Consider the following 24,361-nt stretch of genomic DNA (forward strand, 5'->3'; position numbering starts at 1 on the left):
GTCCTCTGCTCTGTCAGTATGGGACCGGCGCTTGCAGTGACGTAACTCAAGTACAAGTAAGGACAAAGATGGCGAACACATTCAAGATATGCCACTCCAATATTTTTCAGTGTCAGTCATCGTAAGGGGAAAGTTAAGGACACAGTGAACATTCTGGCGACGTTTACAAAAGTTGAAAGAATTATTTGTCTTTGTAAAAACTGGTGTATGCATTATTCATTTATTCTTGTGCATAGAAATTGGGCGCTGTTGACTACAATTATGAATGTAACTTGGACATTTTAGTAAATGACATTATTAGGATACTGTCAATTACCAAAAATTACCAGAACTGTACACATTTAATCTAACACATCCATGAAACCCACAGTTTTAATGCAGTTCTTATTCTGGCTATTTTCTTTACAATGCAAACCTTATCACTGACATGACTTCTTTGTGTTACCTTTTCTGTCTTTGCTAACAGCTGTAGGTTTCTCCTACTCAGAAACTTGTCTTTTAATAAAATCTGGCAACACACATTTGTCATTAACAAACCTTTGCATTCAAAATTTTTCACAGGTACCAACAAACACAGGGATAACAGATAACTGTTACCTGTTAAAGTAACTGGTTGGGATTGCTTAATGTTAATGTCACAGCCATTTGAAATGCAGACCCCATAATATTCAAAAGCTCTGCTGGCTTAAAAGAACTGATCATAAGGTGATAATTTTAGTGCAATTATTGTATAAGCATGCAACAGATGTGTTTATGTAGTGTAAGTTCTCTCACAATCTTTCATGTTATAATAGGCCTAGCTATAGGCCTAATCTTTGCTCCTGTCATTGGCATTGTTTTTCCTGAGGCAACTTAATACTATATTTACTCCATTGTATGATATCAATAACTTGTTATAACTTTTGTCCATTGATATATTTTCTTTTAAGGTAAATTGTGCTATAAGTCTAAGTCTAGCTAGCTAACAACATAATTGAAAAGGCTAAATGCTAAAATGTAGGCTATTGCAAAACATCTGTAACCTGTAACATCTGTAGCCTGTTTGAAAAAAAAAAAAGGCTAGGCCTACACGGCATGAAATGTAGCCTATAGGCGACCAGGTAAGATTTTATTTTCTCCTTTTTTCAAGAACTTAAATACTGTATTATGTTATAAGAAATTATATATTGAATTAACTTACATCAGTCTTTTTAAGATATCAGATAATGTGGTGATATTATTGTAGAACTAACTGGGGGAGGGAATTAATTAATCAATTAACCTATGAGATAATTAGATGTCCAGACTAAAAGATCCCAATTGGGAATTTAGCCAAGACACTAGGGACCCCCAGGAGTGTGATGGGATCCTTAAACTCCGCTTGGTTTAATAATGCTTCATCTGAAAAACTGCATCTCCTACAGCACAGTGTTGGTGTCACTGCACTGGTGGTTCAGTTTCTTGAAGGTGCTGAAGGAAAACCACCCACTAACACCACTTCCAGCAAAAACGTGGTGTTCCTAAGAGGATTCCCACCCAAGAACCAACCCCACTTAGCTTCAGCCATCAGGCAGGAGAAAGTAACATATTTATTTTTTATAGTCCTTTATCAACAAAAGCATGATGATACTTTTACTGAACTAAACTGAGCATTTATGTAAATGCATTAAGGAAAGTGATGAACAGTTTTCAGTTGCAAGCACCACTGTAATTCAAAGATTCATGATTATACCTACATCCATTAAAAAAAAATATGTTACACTAGTGATAAATGTTGATATGCATATGATATTGCTTAAAATATTCACAGCACCAAAAACCCAGTCAAAATAAGTAAGTCAATAAGGATATTATACTTTATTAATACCATTTGACAGGAAAACAGGAAAAGGCAAAGAAGAGAACCTAAGTGCCATCAGCAAGTTGCCAGGGAAATTAGGCTTGGTGGCCAGCTGTATTGTTCTGAAATGCTATTGTTGAAACAAGAGAGTGATGACACAAGCAAATCCGTCAAACGTTTCAGAGGTACGGCTGGTCTGTAGACAGTGGAAGTTCCTTGGCAGGTGGTCCTGGTACAACTGGACTCTTTTCAGCCACTGCTGGAGCTTGACTATTAGGATAAATTCCAGAGACAATAAAAAAATGTATGAACTGAAAAACACAATATGGGCAGATGTAAAGTCATATGCTGTGTAGCATGTATCTTTTAAACAATCATACATTAAAAGCATATGTTTGAGCATTACCCCTTTCATGATGCCTTAATGCACAGGTAGAACATTCTAACTCTCAGGGTCTGGAATGCTTCTGATTTTATACTTCATTAGCTAGTTACATTACATTACTTCATTTAGCAGATGCTCTTACCCAGAGTGACTTCCAACTAAATGCATCACTATGCTAAGAGTAGTTATCGCAAAGTATTACAAGAGGTCAGTAAGATACAAAGTGAAGTGATTGGCTAGTGAAGAGCTAGTAGTGATGAACTAATGCAGGCTTAGGGGCACAGGTGATTTCCTTATCTAGAACCATATTCTAGTCTGTCTGAGACATGTTGTACCTTTGGAGCAGCATTTAATCCATGTGAACCAGCATAAGCTTACTCACACAGTACAAACCTACCTCCCGGCTGCCAGTGCCTTCTGAGAGGACATCACTATCGTTGGTGGAACCGCTTCCCTGCGGCCATCTCTTTGACAGTAATAATTGTGGGAGAACTTGTGGCTAGGTCCAAGCGGAAGTTTGGGTGGTGGCTGAGTCCTACCGAGAAATTTGGTACATTAAGGACTGATAATCAATTCAAACTGTTGCACAACTACACAACTTTCTATTGCACCTGTGCCATTGATACGACAGTCACCTTACCTTGACCGTGTGTATCTTAATCATTGTCATACTTACTGTCTCTTTTGAATAAAGACAAGCGCAGTAGTTTACGGATTGAATTGCATTTGCTTGCTAACTAGATAGCTAACAATATAAACTTACCTCTTTGCAATCTCACCGTAACGCAGCTGAAGTTTTGCCTGAAGATCTTGCTGTAATAAAGGTAAAGCTAGTTACCCAAGGAGGACATCGATTAAGACATGAGAAATCTAGTGCAATGGGCCTTTGCATGCGTGCTCTCGTCAGCTGAATGCAGCTAGACAACTCAAATATGCTACCAATTTTGATATACTGCGCGTATTCAACATAAGATGGGAAAGTGGACTCGTTCAAAGCTGTTAGCTGGCTAACTAGCTTGCTGGTAATGTCATTAATTTAGAAATATGGTAGTGTCAACGGGCTCGGTATTTCATATGACTACTTTGCTAACGCTATCTGCATAGCTTGTACAATGATAGTACGTGTATGAAAAGCAGCTTTAATTAATGAATATATTTACCCCCGATAGGTAGTTTCGGAGTCTCTGAATTATTTTTGTAGCGGTCGCCATTGCTATGTTGTCAAGGACAGTATCCCAGCATCCACAGAGGCTGACAACGTTAGGTCACAGCCCCTAGCCCCAATTGCTGCAAAATTTTTTGTCAAGGGATGTATTAATCCACTGCAACCGTGAATCATACAAACACTTTCACGACTTCATTTAAGTGCTTATATCCATGCAGGCGGTTGGTTCTGTAATTTTAAACACAACCTATCTACTTTCTATACGCTTCCGCTTGGAGTTTCACGGAAGCGGAAATAGCTTCTTTGCAGTAAGGGGGATGTTTGTAATGTAACATTTCAATTTAAAATGTTATTTTCATCTAGTTTGTTATTTGTAGATAAACAATGAATATTTAAATTTCTGAAGTGTGATAAAATTGTTTTTTTAATTAAATGAGTTCGTGTATATATAATGCCAGACACGCCACGTGACTTCCTTTCTGCCTCAAGCCGCCATCATGGACGCCAGTCGCGTGCAACCCATCAAGCTCGCTAGAGTAAGAATTTTGGTTATTTTCCTGCTTTTGATCTGTAAGGTACAACCTTATGAACGGCTAAATCCATACCAAATCTTCCGATTTTGTTTCTGAGCCCGTTTGTTTGCTACAAAACTGACAGTGGATTTGTGAACCTCGCCATGTGAACTCAACAGTAAAAGGGCCGCTTCTTTCTGCTAGCTTTCTAGCTACCTAACGTTAGCTGACTGGCAACAAAAATAAAGATGAACATGTTTGAAATATGGTGCGGACTGGATTATTAGCTAACATGATCGTAGAGATGTTAAAGAGTAATAGCAAGTAACCCAACTCCACAAATGCGTTGTTTTGTTTTGTTTCACGGTAAATGGTTGCAGTAGTGCCCAATAGCTGATGTTACCTACCATTACCACATCTGCTACAAATTTTGTGTTGCCAGCTATCAGCTACTTGTATGTACACTGTTTTCCTGTTAGTGTTTCCTTTAGAATATCGTACAGATGCACCTTTTTACACGATCCTCAAGCCTGTCGTTTAATAACGTTGCATAGTCCACCGTCTTAGAATTTTACTGTCAAGCGTACAACACACAGGGGCTGCTGAGCAGCATCTGTGGGAACAATTCAGCTCATCCGAGAGTTGAATTGAAAGTCAGATTTCACATTTATGGTAAACAGGATTGAAAATTGGACCAGCTGTCTAGAATACGCACTGCTTTATCCAGGCTGCCATGCTTGACTAGTGGGAACGAAAGCATTCAGCTGAGGGCCTTCAAATTATATGTGAACCCCACTAGTATTACCTTTGTATATAGCTTACGTTATGATGCTTGATATATTTGTGTCCGTGGAGAAGCTGGGCGATACTTTTCGCAGAAGAACAAAGCGCAAACGTTCAAAAGAAACCCCAATTTATTTGAAAAACAATTTTAAAAACCAACAAACGAAACCAACCTAAGAAAAGTCAGCTGAAAAAACATGAGCCCTCTGCTCTCCAGCCACACACCTGTATTAATACGCCTTCACCCAGGCAGGTGTGGCTCATTAACCAATGGGCTGATTCACATAAACAATTATCACTTGACAGTTAAACAAATAACCTGTATGGAATGGAATAGATCAGTGAGTTCAGTTATTTACAAGGTTGGAAGTGGAAGATTTTAGACATTTATCAAGGAACAATTTAACAAACAGTTTTGGCGAAAGTTCTTCAGTGTGCATGTATATTTGGCTGTTAAGGTAATATTTTGTTTTCCTACAGGTCACCAAAGTTCTCGGAAGAACAGGCTCCCAGGGCCAGTGTACCCAGGTATAGGTTTGGAATTGGTTTATACTGATATTCACATGTATGGTTTAAGCTGTGCTTGAAGGACAGTTTTGAAATGTCTGAAATGCTTACCTGTATTTTTCTTCCTTTGTCTACAGGTCAGAGTGGAGTTCATGGATGACAGCAACCGATCAATCATCCGCAACGTGAAGGGCCCAGTTCGAGAGGGTGATGTGCTGACCCTTCTAGAGTCTGAAAGAGAAGCCAGGAGGCTGCGCTAGAAAGCAAGGTAACTAATAGGATCTTAACCCTCACATCCTGCACTGTAGTGATCATTTCTTACTTTAAAATATGTTTGAGAATTGTCTTTTGACAGATAAAATGTCCTTTCTACATGAAAACCAAGTTATTTTACTTTCATTCAAATTAAACTGCCGATAATATACTTGGAAAACATCTACTGTGCAGCACTGAACTGCTTGTACAACACGTCATCTAGTTAAGATTCCATGGAGAGCACATGCAGATTCCCTGGCACCAGTATGACTGGAAATTTTGAATTCACACTCAGCAGAAGGAAATATGCTTTTTTGGCATTTGATAAACATACATTTAGGTTTAGCTTTTTTTACCCCTTGTGGTAAATGTGAACGAGCCTGATTTCCACAGTCGTATCTCTAACCTGTTCCTGGACACTTAATTTTTTATTCCATTTTTATCCTGCAGCTCTACAGGGGGAAGAGATGGAAATATGGTCTGCAGTGAAGACAATTCTGCAGTGTTTCAAAAGCCAATGTGTACAGTTTGACAATAAAAATGATTGGAAATGAGCTGTGTTTTTTATATACTATGCATGTGCATCTTTATGAAGAAAACAATTTTATATATTCAACTCTATTCAGTGTTTGCAGTTTTACAGTTAAGTACTTAAATGGGAGAACTTGGTGTTCAGACCCACTACTTTATCATACAGGTATTCTTTCCTCAGATCTCCTCTCATCTTGTCTTGGCTGTAAGACAACCCAGGGTGTACTTGTGAAGTATGTATATGGAAGTCCCTTTGAATGCTGGGAACTATGGCACTACCTTCAGCATCTGGTGAAAACATCCAATATCTTCTAAGAAATGTATTTTAAGGACAGTCATTATAATACTAGTATCTCATCAGATTTAGTGGTGGAAAAACTAAAATCAAATGTGTAGTGTAACCATCAGGACTGTAGTAGCCACCTGGCTACCTATACAAAATCTGGGATACATACATTTATTCATTTGGCAGATGCTTTTATCCAAAGCAACTTGGATAAACAAGTGAGGTACAATACAACACAAGTGCAAAACCATAGTGTCAACAATATTAGAAGCTCTGCATGACAAACTACCAAAGGTTGGCCAGGCAAGGTACAAACTAGCAGGTAAAACTAACAAGTGCATTAAACCATTAGGTTTTTTAAAATTTTATTTTATAGTTTAGTAGGAGATGTAGTCGTGAGAAGTACCCTTAGGGGGGGGAAGTGTTTCAGGTGCTCAGGTGAGAGCGGAAGAGCTGTGTCTTCAGATGTTTCAGTATGGTCTATGATACCAAGCCCCACGTAGAAATGAACTGATAAAGTTCATTATGCAAGTACATGTTAAAGTATGAATTTCGTCATGTTAACCTGAAGAGATCATTTCAATTTTTATTTGTCTCACAAATAATATGTCATCCTGTAGGTAAATAAATGTTTATTTTTTAACAATAAAAATAGAAACATGATTATACATTTCTTAAACAGTGCAGAATTACATTTAAGATTTTTGGCATTAAGCATTTTGGAAACAAAATATTTCTTGGAAACAGAACAAGCCCTTAGTCATTACCAATAAGTGTACACAAACAGTTTGTTCACCTGTACACTGTCCTATAATGTCAATGGAATAATAAGCCTGGAAGAACCAAACCAGATCTTTCAAAAATGAAATGTATATAATAAAAACTGCTGATTTGAACATGTGTACATGTGTGAACATATGGATCTTTCCATACAGCCTTTCCAGATTTCAGCTGAGATAAATTTGGGGTTAGATGAGTAAAAGAGATTAGTACAGTATGTTATAATACAAATATAATGTATCAATGACAAATCATATCTTTGTGTCTGACTATATGAAATACATGTTCAATCATATAAATACATATTTGGTATAGAAAATGTGAGATTTCCAGTAGAGCTAGTTCCACGTTCCTTCAGCTTGTATCCAGTTATATTTGTTCCTCCATTCAGAGATCATCATCACTCTGCTGGCCATGCCTTTTGAGGGCTGGAGGGACTTCTTGGGAGTGCCTTAGGTGTCACCTGATAAATCAGAATTTACATAATTGTCATTACTAACTAATGTATTAATCAGTGTGTCTGTGTACCAATTCATGTACTACTACATATGCAATAACATTTCCTGTTTGTTATATTAACTTAAAACATTAAGAATGAAAGCAGTGAATCACAGTAACGTCACATGCAGTACAGGTTTCTTCCAGTACTAAGTCATTGTGAAATATGCTCTAGGGGTCACTGTTGCCACATTTTACAACATGAAAAACAATGGCTTTCCGAATTCTGCAAACATGTACAACACCCTAAACATAACTTGGGGAGGGGTAGGTCTGTAAAAAGAGACACTAATATATTACCCTCCTATTTGTGTGACTACTGGGTCCTGCTCAATATAGGCCTACTTATGACCTGCTTTCAGTTTAACAAATGCCTGATGATGTCTTTCTTGAAAAAAAAATATGAGCACATAGTTTAAAAAAGAGGTGAATAACATCAGAGCCTTCGAAAGCCAGACAACTCACAGCTGTTTGAGTCTTGGAGTAGTTCATGTGGGCGTAGAGCAGCACAGCGATGTCATTATGGGAGGCCTCCAGGGCAATAGAAAGAGCATTACTACCATCCTAAAGAAGACAGGGAGGACAGAAAGGGAGGAACAGGTCATTCATTTGCTGATGAGGACTTCTTGCTGAAATGGCTGCGGTTTAATTCTAACATCACAATTCCTGGCAGTGACCAGCGGTGCAGATCACATAATACCAAACTATGACTCAACTCTGCCCGCTATAAAAAGGGTTAATCCATTGCCCTTTCTCACAGTCCTGTTGAAGTAACTGCAGCCAATTGTTGCTGTGTTTCAAAACTGTTCCAAATTGTTTCCCACCCCCACCCTCACTGTCCAGCTGTGTCTGTGTCTGAAACCCAATCCACAAATTCTTAATGGCTGTTAAACATCTGCAGCAGCCTGTGAGCAAGTGTTGGGAGTATACTTTCTTCTGTCTGTTCTGCACTCAAGTCATCTGACAGTTTTAATGTGATTTTTCATTCTATGCCATATTTATGTAAATAGCACAGTATGAAATGTGATCAAATTATGTCAGGCTGAAACACTGACAAGTAGTTCAGAAGTAGCAATCTCCCTCTATTTCTTTTGAAATATCACCAAACAATCCTGCACTCTCACACTTTAGTCAGTGCCAAAACAATGTTCTGAACTTGGTACAAAACCAAAAGAGATAATCCACAAGAGAAAAAGAAATCAAAGGGATATTTGATCTTTCAAATGTATATAGTGTTTCACATTTCAACAAGAGTTCACTTACTCTCCAGAAATGTGACTTCTCACAATAATTTGCCTATTAGACCCACGGGCCTTACTTGGGTAATACATAAACCCTCTGGCTTGTGATCATATATCTAATTCTCCAACTCCTGGAGGCTTTTCTTCTTAACTTTTGACTTTTGAAAAATTTGAGCCTCTTTTCATTCTTATTGTTCAGTAAAAAAATGCAAGTTTCTATGTCACTTCTTTCTGATATATTCACATAGAATAGCCATTTCTTTTATCATTTTACAATAGCATAGGGTAGGGAATACTCTTTACACAGAGCAAATACTAAAAAAAGACACATTTCAGGGTACTCTTATCCTGATTTGACCTTTAAATGGGATTAGAATGTTGGGGTTTTTTGGTCTGCTTAGTCTACTTCTTGTACAGTAGATATTGACACAACTTCACATGTAAAAGTATGGCGAATTTAATATAAAAAAAGACAAGATGTTTTACTTACTGTGGAGTCAAGTGTTAATAAAAAGTGTGGAAAATGCATGAAGTGTATGAAAGAGACGTACAGTACTCACATTGTCCACGATGGAGATGTCACAACCTGGCTGCTCAAGGAGCAGGGAGACAATCTCAGTGCGGCCGTGCTCACTGGCACACATGAGCGCTGTGGAGCCCTCATCATCCTGCACGTTGACATTAGCACCACAGTCCAGCAATGCGCGCACCATCTCCTGCTTCCCATGACTCACTGCCAGCATCAATGCCGTCTGCCCTGCCTGTGCACAACCAACGGCCCAGTCAGTATTACCAATCACATGGCACCATCCCACCAAAAGATCACCCAAAGACTTGTAAGCAGACAACACTTCAATAGCTTTACAGAGTGAAAGTGTCTAGCACTACAACCTTTTAGTGGTATATTCTACACCAACAGATTAAGATGGGATGGTTGGACCTTAAATTGACCTGGTGCACGGAAAAGAACTTCCCTGCAGTGACACCCATTAACAAAAAATAATTTGATTTTAGACAATGGTGACCTTTCAGGCTGACAAGAAATTTGAGTCGCATGACATATTTGTACTTAAAAGCTATCAGTGCATTCAAGTGGTGGAAATCCAAAAAACATGAAAAACACTTATAAAGGAACAAATTAAACAATTGACCTAACGTTGAACAATTTGTTACAAATAACATTCATGTGACTCTTGAGTGCCTCATGGTGGACTGCTCAGTTATCAGATCTTACAAATGGACCACTTTCTGTCCTGGGATTCAGTGTGATGACTGAAGATGAACTTTTTTGCAGGTATAATAAAAGGACTGGGTGAATCTTGTTCATCATCTGTGATGCTGACACAAGATTTTTGTTATTGTCTCACCTGGCTGGCTTTGGCATTGACATTGCCCAGACTGAAAAGCTTCTTAACCACCTTCATGTCCTCTTCCTCCTTTACTGTGGCCAGTGCAGCCAGCATTATAGCTGTGTATCCAGCCTTGTTCTGCTGATCCACACAACAAAGACCTGTGCAGACCAGAGACACAAAGAGAAAACTGAGGCCACAAAGAAAAACCTGCTTAAACCCATACATCTCAGAGACTATTCCAGCAGTGGACGTCTCTTTGCCTGTAGCAGTTTGTATTGTTATAGTTAAAATTTGGTTTGATTCACACCAAAATCATGCTCTTAAGGGACCACACTTTTGAGCACTTAACATGCTGCTCACATTTTAGAAATCATGTTGACTGCTTTCATATTTCCAAATGTCCACTGGATATACCAACCCACTCTTTCTTACCGACGTTTCTGTTACTTTTGGCACTCTCCCCTAATACTATTTTAAGCTTTAGCCCCAATGTCCTTACATGCCCTCTATGCGGTATAGTGACATGCTTGAGCACTGACCAGTGTCCAGCAGTAGCCCAACCACAGTGAAGTTGGAGTGTGAGACGCTGTAGTGTAGGGCAGTGTTGCCATTGCCGTCAGTCATGTTGACTACATGTTCCAGGAGAGCAGGAGACACCTCAGAGAAAGCCATCAGGTAATCCGATACACGAGAGGGCTGGGCTGTCTTTGCGCTGGACACACGGAACCACTCCAGCTGCACAGTGTGAGTGCTGGAGAGCTGAGGGATAGAGCAGGGAATATACACACATTTGCACCGTACCGTTCCAATGTGCAATATCCTTAACTAAAAGGTCACAATCATGGAATATGCAGGAATATGCAGATTCAGTGGCATTCTGCTATAGTGACATGGCACTTTCAAGATTTCAAATAAGTATCCATTATTTGGATACATCATTTGAATTGTTGAGAATTTAATGAATGGGAAATTAGTTGAGCACATTCATGATTTAAGAGTCTGCTCATCTGATTTCAGTCATATAGACAGGAATGCTGGGTTACCCACCACTTCCTTACTCTTCAGGGCACTGGCATCATCATTGAGGTGGTTCTTCAGTATGAGACAGGCCTCACGCATTTTCATACTCAGCTCAAACCTACGACACAAGAGTCAGTTTTAAATTTCATCCAATCCTCTTTCAAATTCAAAATTTCAGATTGAAAAAAAAATGTATCTCACTGCACTTTAATAAGATTTTCAGTATTTCTCTCTCATGACATCAAGGCGCCATAAATTCAGATCAGGATGCTACAGCAGAGGGGCCTACTTTTCCTTCACCGTGTCCAATTGCTCCTCAGCATCTTCATTTTCAGCTTCTGCTGGTTCCTCCAGATCGCTATCACTGTCTTCCAGATTGACGTTCCTCTCATCGTCAGAAGTGTCTTCCTGGAGTTCCTCTTCTCCCTCGCTGCTGTCAGAGCAACCCCCCGCCCCGCTGCCCTCTGAGGAGCTGCCATCTTCTTCTTCATCCTCTTCCTCGCTGGAGGTCGACTCATACCTAAATAAAGGTGCTTTCACTTTTTAGCATCTTTAGGGATTACGTTTTTTCTCAATGACTCCAAATTCCCCAGAAAAATGGACTGTGCTTTGGCATTCATGTCACAGGCAATTATACCAGATCACTGCACTTACTGTAATGTGACTGCAAGTAAGACTTAAAGCAAAGCATCAGTAGCTGGAAGAAGACTGGCACATCTAGAGGTCACATGCCATTCTCTGGCTGCGTTAGAAATTCCAGACCACACTTTTGAAAACACACTCCCCCTTTTTAATATGATCCACTGTTTACAACCAAAAAATGCTGAGCCGACACTACATTCAGATTTGCTACTGTGCAACATAAACTGACACTTTTAGAAAAGACTTCTATACGTCTTTGTTTAAATGGTTCGGTTTAGATTAGAGAAATTTTCACAGGGGGGACAACGTGGATAATAACTGTAAAGAGAGGCACAATCAAGGAATGACCATTACTGAAGAGAGGAAACGTATATTTCATATATACACATATACACATAATGTACATATGAACCAGGATTGCACTGCAAAACTCACCCTCCATTAAGGATCCCTACAAACTGCAGGCTCTTCTTGCTGCCACTGCGAGGTTCACAGGGGCTACTCCCATCCTTCCTCTTCATGATGGACTTCAACATGCCTGCAGTACAGCAGAATCACCACAGAGAGCACTGCGTGCTGGCTGCCTGTCCCCAGCAATGACTCATTTCTAGCAACACCCTTGAGCAAATATGCACTAAAAGCGCATTAATAAGAGAAAATTTACTACTACACCAGGGTTGAAATCATTATTTCTGTGTACACATAACTGTCCAGAGAATGACAATTAAAATGTCATATCGTGTAGCTGGAATACTGTAACGCTACAGTATCAGTCACATACAGAACCAGCTGATGCACTAGATGTAGCACTCACCAACAGCTGGACTGCAGGGCACGGTTTCCTCTTTACATCCTTCCTTTCCCTTAGTCACACTATCCACCCCTGCACCTGGAGCCACAGAGTATTCTGCAATGGTCATCTGCCTCCTCTTCAGTGCAGGGATAGGGGGCTTCTGCTCTGCTGCCTTCTCTGCTGCTCTCTCTTCATATGGATTCTCCCACTGGCTCCCTGTGCTAGTCATTGCTGCTGGGGCTGTTTTCCTGGTGCTCTTCTCAGGGTTGGTCTGGGTATACTGGTCACTCATGACAGGTGTAAAGTTCTGGCCAACACCTGCATCTCTTACCTCTGGGCAGCACCCCACTGCAACACTTTGTGTATTTTCACATTTCCCTAGACTCCCACCCGCTGGGGTGCTGACAGCAGAATCATCAGTTTCCACTTGAGCAGTGGCCGTCACTGGTTTGACAAGAACTCCCTTCTCCACCATAACCCTGGATTTCCTCTGCTCCTCCTGAGCTCGCAGCTCTTCCACCTCTTGATCAACCTGGCTGAGTCGGCTCTCGAGAACCTGTATCGTCTCCTGCTGGAACCTGATGGTGTCCTGCAGGGTGTCGATCTCCCTCTCTGCCTCAGTCGTCAATCCAAGCAAAGACTCCATGACCCACACAGCAGCTTCTTTAGTCTCCACTCCGGCCTCCACTCCCACTTCAGACGTAGCTACCGCATCTGTGCAGACACCCTTGTCGCAAACGTCCACGGACGTGCCCACAGCTGCCTCCTTCATGATCTGACGATAGTAGAACACAGCTTCCTCAAGGGACCGGTCATCCCCCACAGCCACAGACTTTCTCTCCATCACCACTTTTTGCACTGCTGCAACTTTCTCTGGTTGCTCCCCTTCTCTCTCGTCCTTGCCTCCCAGCTTCTCTGTCAGTCTTCTCAGCTCCACCAGCTTGCTGGGTCTTCCATGGCTAGGGGATGGAGAAGAGGGTCCTTGGCCATCTACCACCACCTCTCCTCCTGCAGGATTACTTGCTGTGGTGGGGGACCGCTGCCTGACCTCTGTCCCCCCAGCTGCGGTCCTCTCTCGCAGTTCCAGAAGCAGTCTGTCCTTCTCTGCACGCAGCTTGGCCACCTCCCTCTCTAAAGCGGGAACCCCCTTCACCCGTTCCTCCATGTCTTTGAGCTGCTTCAGAGCTGCCGCCATCTGTTCTCGCACAGTCTGGAGCTGCCCTGGCGGGACAGGGGCCAGCCCAGCGGTGGAGGCGCTACCAGATGCCGGGGTGCTCCTGCCAGAGTTGTGAGGACTGGCTCTGATCCAGCTGGGGGAGGCCGATGATGGGTGTAACAGGTGGACATCCTGGGTCAAAGAGCTGGCAGGAGAGAGTTGGGAAGGGACAGACACGCTGGCAGCCTTTCCTGCTTCTCTGGGACCTCCTTTGGGAGGGTCGGAAAGTGGGAAGGGCGAGCTGTGCTGCAGCTGCGTCTGCTCCTGCTGCAGCCGGCGGCTGGTCTCCAGCAGGGTCCTCTCCACTCTGGGGTTACGCACTGGCGGCGGCGGCGGCACCTTCAGCCCGGCAGAGAGCGGAGGGCTGAGAATAGGCACTGGCGAGAGAGGGTGCGATTCTGAGGGCGCTGAGGAGGTGCGGTTCCGTGGTGGGGGCAGGGGGGGCGCCCGACCGTCCTCACTGGCAGAAGAGGAGAGGGATTCCGTAGATGTCCAGCCACTGGTGCGCCCCCCTCCTCCTGGACTCCGCTGGGCGAGTTTGGTGGCCCGTGCTCCCCGTCGGGGGTTGATGGGCGCCCGACGGAAGTTATGGCCACTCTCAATCTCCTCCACATACTTAAGGAAGTCCAGGTCCAACTGGAAGCCATACGGAGTTTGGACAGAATACGAGTTTCCCTGATCCGCCTCCTCCTGTGTGCTGTACAGGAATGGGGCACCAAGATCTGGAGGATACAGACAGCATATTAGTGCTTACCTCCCTTAGGAGAAAGTCACTGAGACAGTGGGACAGCAGCTGCTTACCAGGTAGTTTCTGATTAACCTGGACTGACTGAGTCATCTTATACGACCATGAACTTCAATCAGAATCCCTGAGGCAGTAAGCTCCCTACCTGGAGAAAGAGAAGAAGTTCACTCACTGTGATGCTCCAATTCACCATTCTGTCTGCAAGGCTGTGTATGTATGTGTGTATGAATTATAATTAACACTATCATTGACAGAATTTTTCATTGCCCAATTTAGGATGCAATAAAAAATAAAATCAAACCCAAACAGAACTTGACACCGATGAAAATATATGAAAAGAGAGGCAGGTCTCTTCAGTGTCTTCACCTTCCAAACATGAAACCACGCAATTTTTAAGTATGAGGTAGTCAGGGAAAGACCAGAGCACACCTGCTTTGTGATGACAGGAAACAATATATGCTCCAGAATATACACTTTACTTTTTTTGTATTGACCCAAATGTGGCAGGTAGCAGTTCCTTTAACAGAGCGGAGGTTTACAACATGAAATGACAGGGTTCTTTTCAAATATTTGTTTTGCTGGATTTATTGAAGGGGATTATCCATGACATCATATGCCCCCAAGCACTTTGTCTGAAAGCCCAACAAAAGTTAAATGAAAAAAAAATTAGGCAAAAGTTCTAGAGCAACAGCAGCAAGAAAAAATGAACAAACACCAGTATCCATTGTACAAGAAATGCACAAGGACGTTTACGTGTATTTCCGAGAATACATTTGAAATTCAAATTCATGTCACTTGTATTTCAAGGTTTTCAAATCGATGACATCAGTAATATGCTTCAGTGTTATTATTCTCTCAGTCAATAAAGTGCTGTTGTAACACTGCCACCAATGATGTTTCAGATAAAGCAAGTAAGAATAGACTTATCTCCCTCACACCCACTCGTGGAACCATAAAGATGTCTGCGCAGTGGTAGCTGGTTCTCGCTGGGCTCCTCTCCTCTCCTGTCCAGTGCTCTGACAGTTCAGTACAGCTTCTCACAACATCCCCTGGAAGTGGTGGACAGACACCCACCAGAGTTAAAGTAGGCTCCACACAGGCACCATGCGTGTAAGCACACACACACTCACACACGCATACATACACACACACACACACACAGATCTGTTTCCACACAGCCCCAGGCACATTCCACAGAGCACTTCCTCCTCACATCCTGCCCCCATGACCAGGCTGGGACTTGCAGCAGGTTCTCCTCAAATATCTGAACAAGGGAGCTCTACCACAGAGCAAGAGCTGCTGGTAATATAGGGTCATTATTTACCCTGCTCAGTGCCCTGCTCTGGGATGGCTCACATTCAGAAAAAGCCATGGGAAGGAATGCCATTACAATAAATACACCTGGTCCGGCGTGTGTGCATGTCATAGAGCCAGTAACGCAAGGAGCTCCAATAAAACAGCACTGCAGCACTGTACCACCTAGAGTGGATTAGTTAATACCCTAAAACCCCTCCCATTTCCATGTCCATTGCAGTCACACTCAGCTTATCAATGAGGAATGCCGTTCACCGCTAATGATAACCGAAAAGGTGATGTCACGCGCATCTTGAATGCCTGGTTAACATCAACACATCCAGTATCTTCATGTCCCAGTCGTACCATTCTCCTCTTCATGAGATTTGCAACCCCAAGTTCCCCTCTTCCCCACACCCCCCCCCAAAAAAACACAACATGAATGTATGTGGAGGACACTAAAGACAGGGGCACAGCAGGTCATCCTGAGAGGCCCCATTCTATCCACTATCACACCTGCTCCTCAGATCAGTGCAGGGCCGCACACTGCATCCATCCCATCCTCCTGTTCCCAGCAGACACAGGAGGTGTTCAAATGTGTTTTCCACCGCCAGATGACAGGCGGTAAATTACAGGGCAGGGGGCGAAAACACATTCCTTTGTACCCCTCATCATGCTCTTCAAAACACAGAGATATACATACATACACACACACACACGCACACACACACGCACACACACACGCACACACACACACACACACACGCATACATAAAGTTTGATGTTATGACCACCCCTTAGACATACAGGACATACAGGATGTGTAGGGGGACAAACAACAAAAGAGCACATCAGCACAAGCTGCCGTTGCAAGTACTTGTTTGAAGTCAAAGGACTTTTCCTGAAAACTGTAAGCCAAATGTCTCTACATTCAACTCGCGGACAAGGATCTGGAGAGGCTTTCTGGGTCCACACAGGACATTTCTTTATCATGTTTTAAGTTATTATTCAGCCTCAAGGTTTCCTTTTGCAACATCAGAGTCTGAGCTCTGACATGCTGGTACAATAGTTCACTGTTTGTGTGTGAAATCCTCAGGAAATGCTCTGTTCAAGTGCTGGCGATTAACAGGAGCTGTGTTTTGGAAAGCTGATGTCACCCCTGCACCTCCCTTTCCCCTACAAAGGAAGCAAAGGGTCTGCATGGCTCATGGAGAAGTGAGGCCCCAAGCTTTTCAGGCCTGCCTGAATCACGGAGTGAACTGTGTCTGAACTCAGAGAGAAACTATATATGCCTTCTGACTGATAAACCATTTGAAGTTGGCGCAGACACAAAGAAAGTATATCTCCAAAATGTACTAAAACAGACAATGACCACAAACATGAACTTACAGAGCCCAGTTTCCATACTAAAACACACGTATCCAGAAACATGAGACAAACACGTAACGGATCCCCATCAGACTAGCACCAAAGAGAGCATCCAAACCCCTCAATCATGAGTGCAAACTAGCAACACACATACCCTGACACAGACACACATGTATATACAGTCAGACTGCTCTCAGTTACCCCACGACACATCCAAAACCTGGGACACGATGAGAACTCACTCTCGCGGTGTCCCTCACTGAGCTGCTGGGATAAATCTGCAGTTTCCTGAGGGGAAGCAGGTTCCAGAACACCCCCCAGCCCCCAGGGAAGCCTCCTATTGTCTTGCTTTAGGAACTCAGGACCGCTTCTGCCAGAAAACCCATCGCTACTGCCAGAGGCTGCTTCCTGAAGGCCGGTGGAAAAACAAGGGAGAAGACAAGCAGGCCAGGAGCTGAACAAACACACGGAGTGACACAACGGCACTTCTTCTCACACAGGCACGCCCGCACACATTGCTGCTCTCACATGCAAGGCCCCGGCTCACGTGACGCATGAATAATTTACAAATTGAAAAGTACATCAGGCATGCATAGCAAAAAAAGTAAGCAAAAACAAAAACAAACCTCAACACCAGACGCACCCCTAAGTACTAGTTCCACTAATGTAAAGACCATCTTAAAACAGCTGTTACCAACTTCAGTCCCAGAAGACTGCCCGCATCCCCTCAAGTCCCGTTTGTGGTCCACACACAATGGGACACATTCTATCCCCACAATAAGGCATTATGCCACTTCTGTGGTTAAGTAACGCTGTCTGCAATTTTTCTGAGGTCCCCTTGTTCCAGCCCCCCTTGCGCCCCCACAACCTTTCCCCACAGCACCAGAGTCCACCAGCGCTCAAAATGTCAGTGAATGAAATGAGGGGTGGAGGGGTAAAGGGTTTGTCGGTGTCAGAGATGCACAATACAGAACACTGTCTGGTACAACTTCATCTTGCCAGGCATCTGATTGGCTAAGATCCATTGAAAGTTGACGTGCGGAGCTATTTTTTGCTCATGATTAAAACAATGGCTTCAACATACTGGTCTGAAGCCAATCTAATGCCAATGGCAATAGTGATTACAGCCGGAAAAGCCGACACTTCTGCTCTGAACTTGCCAAACTAATTAAGTGGTCAGGAAACGCAGGTGCCCACTGAAAAACACTTACATGTAATGAAGAAAGGGCCAGCTTCTATCAGACCATCAACAGTTCTATTTTATCTTTCTTTACTTGAGAGAAAATAGAAGCTGAAATGACAAAGATGTGCGCAATATCAATGGCAGTATATTTGGAATTTCAGTGACCCCGGTTAAATAAATTTAAACAAATAAACTACATGCAAGGATTTCAAAACAGGAAGACAAAAAAAAACAAAATTTTATATAAATAAATATAAAGGGGAGATGAGTTCACAAACCATTTTATAATGCACAAGTAAAAATATATTTTTACTTGTGCAAAAAAACAGAAACATTTTTCTAACTCTTTGGAAAGAATGATTTTGACACATCAAATATGTTTGCAGTAAGGATACTGAGGATAGTGTGTGGTAGCACTGAGGTATGACCGGATACAGACACAAACTACAGGAGATGAGCTGTGCCAGAAAAATATGTGACAGTGTGACCCACCCAGAATGAAAATAGTGCAAGAATACAGTTTTTCACTAACACAGAAATATGCTGTTCAATGATTATTGCCTATTCATGTCAACTGCCCAACAATCAGTATCCTACCTGGTTCAGTTTAGTGCTTAAGGGTCAACTGCTGTCTATAAAACAGGACTGTAGATGATGAAACTCTGAGATTTAATTTCATAATATTTTATGTGGCACAGCCAATGGTGAAAATGCACCATAACGACTGCAGTACCTGTGTCCCAGGTGCACTGGAGTTTACCTAAAAATGCTGATGGTTTTAACACAAATATGTAGAGACATTTGATCAGGGCACAAAATTTGTGCTTATTTAATGCTAACTCATCTTATGCGAACACCTAGATTAAATTGTACTTAGTATTAAATTGTACTACTTAAAAAATTATGTTCACACTTTACAGTGAAAAACATTGGTCCTCTGCTTTCACACTGACCTCATGAAGCTTTGTTCCATAAAACACAGCTATAAAAGGTAAAACAGTATGCTACTGGGAAATGCCTCAGACTTAACCTTTTATATAATGAACACATTAGTGTGAGTATCCTGAGTCTATGCCTTTCTGGCAAATAAGTGAAAGGAAAAATGCCCAGTGATGTTCCTCATGAGCCAACAAACACATCCTTAACAATAACACAGTAATGGACCGAGCTAAGAAACTGACTGGCAATAGAATTAAAATGCAGTAAAGTGTTTCCAAAAGTAGCTCTGGTAAATTGTTTCTTCCTATGAAAAGCAGCTGATAACACTTTAAAAGGGAATAAACAGCATCTCGAGGCGGTAGACTCAATTAGAGGCATCTCCTTGTGAGAGTTAGTTAGACGCCAAGGTTATTTTCAGGCTGTCATTTCAGAATCTGTAATCTTAAACAAGTTTTAATCTATACCTTTGCAGTCAATCTTTAGACAGAGCAAATTTTTTTTATTTCAAAATAATTTTGCACAAATGCCCAATTAGAAATATCCTAAAGCTTCTGCATCTTGTGACAAGTTTTGATGTCAATGATATATCTGAGCAGGGTTCCAAGCTTTTTCCTGCAATAAAAAGCCTCACCTTAACTTGTCATTTTCCAAATTAATATAATGGATATTGAGATTTACTCCTAATCATGCATTATATCATTATGCATTTGAATAAATTACATTTAGCCAAATTAGTCCTTTTCAGATTTTAGGTTTGTGTTAACTTTGGTTCAACCAAGTGCCTTGGGTTACAATGAAATATAAGACTAGACATACTCTTTCTTATGTAAATTACAAAGAAGTAGTGATTTCACAGTAAAATCTATAACAATTTAACATCCAGCAAAAACAGAAACATTGAGTGGTTTCTATACTGAACATCAAAATAAGCACTCTCCTTACCTATGTGTTGTTATAAAAATAATTTCACAACTATGTGACAAGTGCCAGAACTAAAGTTACAAATTTCAAATAGCAGAATTAATACTGTGAAATGATTCAAGGTGCAAATTCTGGCTTTTTTCTTTTTCTGAAAATTAACTTTTAGACTAAAACTGAAGATTATCCAAGTGTTTGCACACGAAAGGAAAGCACTTGAGTGCATATATTAGACTTAGCATATCTACATCGTTTGTGAATGTAAGTAAACCCAGTAAAATGGATTCTGAATGAGATACACTAAAAGCATTGGGGAGATTGCTTGTTGGGACAATACCATAAGAAGCTTATAAGCTATCAGAAAATTAAACTATTGCTTACTTCACCGGCCAGCTACCAATAGCTACAGACTGCCTTCACAGTATCAATAAGCTATGAGCGATCTATTGCACAATTAGGATGTCTGCTAATCTGCTGTTTTTTTTAAATACCAAATTTATTTGATTGTTTGCAAGTCCGGAAACAGCAATACACATACATCAACTTGACAGTAAGTTGACATGTCATAGCTGGGTATACAAGTCAAGTGCTTCATTCACCAATGAGTTCTAAAAGTTAGCTTATCTGGTTCTATCCTTGAGTACAAGGGCACACATTTTCAAAATTACACAGCAAATACACAAGAGTAAACCTGAGATATGCATAGAATTTACATCTGCTAAAACTGTATTCTTTCCCAGACTGTACTGAACTAACAGAGATGCTCAATGGATCACAGAATCTTGATGGCAAAATCATTTCACTAGTAACACTGCAATAGGACAATTTTCCTTACAGTATTAAACCAGCATTCAGATTAAATGTGTTCCTCAATATAAGCCAGTGACAGCAGTCAAATAATAAGAAATGTAACCTTTGACGTCACAACAACACCTATGATTCATTTTCTTTTGACCTTTCAGATTGAAACTGTCACCAAATCTGACAATACAACTACATTCAAAATAGTTAACATACAAAATGCTTAAATATCAATCATCAACCCTATTAAATATATTTGAAAATCCCTCTTGTCTTGCATTTATGATACATAACAAACACCAGGTGAAATTACACACTGAACTCCATGTGCCTCCATGTGGATACAGAAATGTGCATAAATGGTTGTAGCATGTAAAAAATGAAAAAAATGAAACATTCAAAAGATTCAAGCCAAATCCTCCGTCAGCCAGGACGTTGTCTCCAGTTCTCCATTCCTAAGAGTGTTTTGCTTTTCACAAGGGTACAAACCCCTTTCACTAGAGATAAGTTAGTTCTATTTTTGAGCCTGCTAAGCACGCTGAAGTCATACCAAAGTCTAGAGTCTACCCTGCTTGTACATCCATCTATGTTGTTGAGAGCTTATCACATCAACATCATACCGAGAATTTCAGGTTGATTTGCTACAATCAATTTCTAGCTTTGTCAGGATATGCAAAACCTTTCTTTAGTAACAGCACTAGTAGATGGGAGACATGGGTCTGAATTTCTGACATGATGGAAACAGGCCATTTAATTATGGAGGGCAGCTCTAATTTCTGCCAAATAAAAAGTTAAATGAGGAACAGCAATGTACAAAAAGGGAAAATAAAGGTAAAGGGGGGAACAATAAATTTCAAAGTAGGAAAAGTTGTGTGCCCTAGCGTTTACAAATATAACATCAGTTGTTTTAATTGTGTAAAACGGATGGTGAGGATTTCACTTTTGTTTCAGCCCAAACAAATCTTCCAGTGTACTGCTACTAAGGATTACCAGCTAAAACTGACGGCGGAAAAAGTACATAATCAGTTAATGAAGGTCTCAGCATCACATGCTTCCACAGACAATTTCGCGAAAAACCCATAATATAAGGCGGGCGCTTGTCTGGAGTTATGGGAGGAAATGTCCTTTTCAGACTAATCAGCTGATCACAAAGCAAACGCATTACGAAGATGGAAAGCACAACCACCAAAAGTCTCAAGACGTGCAGCCAGTGTTACAGTGTTACGCATACAGTAATGTGGGATGGGGTCCTCGTAATTATAGAACTACGATTTCAAACTTAGTCTCTGGACTCGCTCCAAAACTCACTCCAAAAGAGGCACGTCCTCTTCAAACTGTTTGAATGTGTCAGAGCGTCTTTCATTAAGAATGTTTTCTTCTTACCTGGCATTATCTATAAAAGGGAGCTTGATCCGTGCTGGTAAAAATTAAGTTCCTTTCGAAGAGCGTAATCTTATTTCAGAAATCTCGGGTGCGGTAGCTCACTGGCTCGCTTAAAAGCGTTCTCTGCGTTGCACGCCCAGTTCCATTTCTTTGTAGTTATCACTACAGATATGACAGCTCCATCGCTGGAAGCTTGTTGGCAACAATGTATGCAGAAGAACAGAATACACAACATCCAAAAATCAATGCATTAAATCCCGGTTTAGTAATTCCAAGTGCGCTAGCCTACTGGACGGATGGGCAGATGACAGTGAGTTGAGAACACGTTGAAAGTTTAGCGGTACACGCATACATATACACTATGTACCGCTAAACTGCGAAATGCGACAACATAAAGCAAGTTTCATACATCCATCGTTCCTATTATTTATAGCTAGCTAGAAGTATGGCTAAGTGTACCTATTCAGACTTGCGGCTGGGTTAAGTGTAGAAGGCAGCACAAAACATTAGCTATCTAAATTGCCAACGCCGATGAGCTATTTTAGATTGTAAACGTATTTTAGCTTACCTTTTCTGACTTTCAAGTACCAAAATAGTCAAAACATTCCTCAAAACTTTCATATAAGAAATATTCGGCATAAATGAGACAGAGGACAAAAAATGCCACCCTTCACTTTCGCTGCTGAAGGAACACTTCTTCAAAGGGTTCTCATTCTATGACAGACGCAGGAATGATCCAATTGGTTCCGAGGGCCCGCGGCCAATGGTTGTAAGGGGGGGGGGGGGGGGGGGGGGGGGGGTGAGTCAGAGCAGTTTGAACGGGCGAACGGGGGATTCCACCTTTAGTATAGGGTGTTAGGCTACTCTTAGCCTGCTTTGGTGGTCGATACAACGATGGTCATGTTTCATGTTGTAAGTAATCACTGATAGGTCACCGTATGTGCTTAATGTAGAGTTATGGGAAATTATATATGGCATATATGCTGAATAAGTATTTTTATTTAACCAGGCTTCTATTGCACATCTTCTTAAAAGGATGTATTTGTTGCAGCTTACTATAATCAACGTCTGTACATGTAGGCGTATGTGCATGAATATGATAATTTCCTTGACCTCAAAACCTTACGTTTACTTATAGTTTGTAAACTTGTAAAATAAAATTGAACGATGCAAATGCTCCCATGTTGTCCTTTTTGCATTGTTCTATGACTTCAGTTTCAGCGCTCCACATCGAACGCAGCAGGCCTATAATCAAGACTGTCATATGACTTGCCAGTCGGTTAACGTTAGTGTGGCCGACAAATATGCCCAACTACTCGCCACTGTTTTCTTCAGAATGTCTCCGTTGTTTCCAAAAACAGCCTAAATGAAGTAATGATAGAACGATCTATGGAGAAGAATACTCAGGATTAATAAACCACTTTTCACCCAAATGTTCAGCAGAGTAAAATGCTTTGTTAACAAGGCAGCTGGAATTCAGCTGACAACAGACATAACTTTACTCTGCGAACCGCGCCATCCGTTGTCCTTTACCGTTTCCTTTTTCCTCTGCGAGAATCAAGAATCTTCAGCTCTAGTTTGGTTTTATGTGCTTGAATCACACTATTACACGCGAGCGAGTGAAGGACCCTTTAGAAGAGGGCCCTCTAGCGTTTGAAGAGAGTATTTCAAGAGAAGCTAACCAGATTCAGTTTTACATGATTGTTACATTGCTTTGACCACGTAGTATTTGCTTGTTTACATGATACAAACATACGTTAGAAGCTTGTGGCGTAAGCCCATGCAAACAGGAAATTCTGTAGAGTTTTATAGTATATAGTATATAGAGTATATATAGAGTATTGAATATCACTTTCACAAGTTCATTTGTACGTAATCCTATGCGGTGCACATTCAAACAAGTTCTTAAATGTAGGTTCGCTTCATTTGGACCACAAAATGTTTTG

At 41.3% G+C, this 24,361-nt stretch overlaps 3 protein-coding genes across 5 annotated transcripts; 1 reads left to right on the forward strand and 2 right to left on the reverse strand.

Annotated features, from left to right (window-relative positions):
* Positions 1–1,821: 1,821 nt before the first annotated feature.
* Positions 1,822–3,647, reverse strand: ndufa7 (NADH:ubiquinone oxidoreductase subunit A7). Its single transcript, XM_036522390.1, has 4 exons — positions 3,365–3,647; positions 2,968–3,017; positions 2,602–2,739; positions 1,822–2,089 (listed from the first exon to the last, which is right to left on the reverse strand). The coding sequence occupies exons 1-4, from the start codon at positions 3,413–3,415 to the stop codon at positions 1,999–2,001; spliced, it is 330 nt and encodes a 109-aa protein (XP_036378283.1). The 5' UTR covers positions 3,416–3,647; the 3' UTR covers positions 1,822–1,998.
* Positions 3,648–3,839: 192 nt separating this feature from the next.
* On the forward strand, positions 3,840–5,984 carry LOC118773488 (40S ribosomal protein S28). The gene is made up of 4 exons (XM_036522440.1): positions 3,840–3,905; positions 5,145–5,192; positions 5,309–5,439; positions 5,877–5,984. The coding sequence occupies exons 1-3, from the start codon at positions 3,867–3,869 to the stop codon at positions 5,429–5,431; spliced, it is 210 nt and encodes a 69-aa protein (XP_036378333.1). The 5' UTR covers positions 3,840–3,866; the 3' UTR covers positions 5,432–5,439; positions 5,877–5,984.
* Positions 5,985–6,930: 946 nt separating this feature from the next.
* kank3 (KN motif and ankyrin repeat domains 3) lies at positions 6,931–23,121 on the reverse strand. Of its 3 annotated transcripts, none has more exons than XM_036522004.1 (12): positions 22,984–23,121; positions 15,473–15,579; positions 14,587–14,671; positions 12,591–14,507; positions 12,212–12,314; positions 11,424–11,654; positions 11,162–11,252; positions 10,654–10,873; positions 10,130–10,272; positions 9,323–9,523; positions 7,987–8,085; positions 6,931–7,486 (listed from the first exon to the last, which is right to left on the reverse strand). In XM_036522004.1, exons 3-12 carry the CDS (start codon positions 14,621–14,623, stop codon positions 7,424–7,426), a joined length of 3,105 nt encoding a protein of 1,034 aa, XP_036377897.1. In that variant the 5' UTR covers positions 14,624–14,671; positions 15,473–15,579; positions 22,984–23,121; the 3' UTR covers positions 6,931–7,423. The 3 variants fall into 3 exon arrangements, with proteins under 3 accessions (XP_036377897.1, XP_036377896.1, XP_036377898.1); XM_036522003.1 differs by having other exon boundaries at positions 14,587–14,675; XM_036522005.1 differs by lacking the exon at positions 22,984–23,121 and adding an exon at positions 17,434–18,000 and having other exon boundaries at positions 14,587–14,675.
* Positions 23,122–24,361: the final 1,240 nt, after the last annotated feature.

This window comes from Megalops cyprinoides, chromosome 2, assembly GCF_013368585.1.
Source record: "Megalops cyprinoides isolate fMegCyp1 chromosome 2, fMegCyp1.pri, whole genome shotgun sequence".
Lineage (NCBI taxonomy): Eukaryota > Metazoa > Chordata > Actinopteri > Elopiformes > Megalopidae > Megalops > Megalops cyprinoides.

Coding starts and splice junctions, on each gene's coding strand:
- ndufa7 (XM_036522390.1), bottom strand. CDS start 3,415: ATGGCGACCGCTACAAAAATAATTCAGAGACTCCGAAACTACCTATCG. Junction 3,018..3,364: donor TCCGAAACTACCTATCGGGG/GTAAATATATTC, acceptor CCTTTATTACAG/CAAGATCTTCAGGCAAAACT. Junction 2,090..2,601: donor AAGGCACTGGCAGCCGGGAG/GTAGGTTTGTAC, acceptor TTATCCTAATAG/TCAAGCTCCAGCAGTGGCTG.
- LOC118773488 (XM_036522440.1), top strand. CDS start 3,867: ATGGACGCCAGTCGCGTGCAACCCATCAAGCTCGCTAGA. Junction 3,906..5,144: donor AACCCATCAAGCTCGCTAGA/GTAAGAATTTTG, acceptor GTTTTCCTACAG/GTCACCAAAGTTCTCGGAAG. Junction 5,193..5,308: donor CCCAGGGCCAGTGTACCCAG/GTATAGGTTTGG, acceptor CTTTGTCTACAG/GTCAGAGTGGAGTTCATGGA.
- kank3 (XM_036522004.1), bottom strand. CDS start 14,623: ATGACTCAGTCAGTCCAGGTTAATCAGAAACTACCTG. Junction 12,315..12,590: donor GCCCTGCAGTCCAGCTGTTG/GTGAGTGCTACA, acceptor GCTGTACTGCAG/GCATGTTGAAGTCCATCATG. Junction 7,487..7,986: donor ACTCCAAGACTCAAACAGCT/GTGAGTTGTCTG, acceptor CTGATTTATCAG/GTGACACCTAAGGCACTCCC.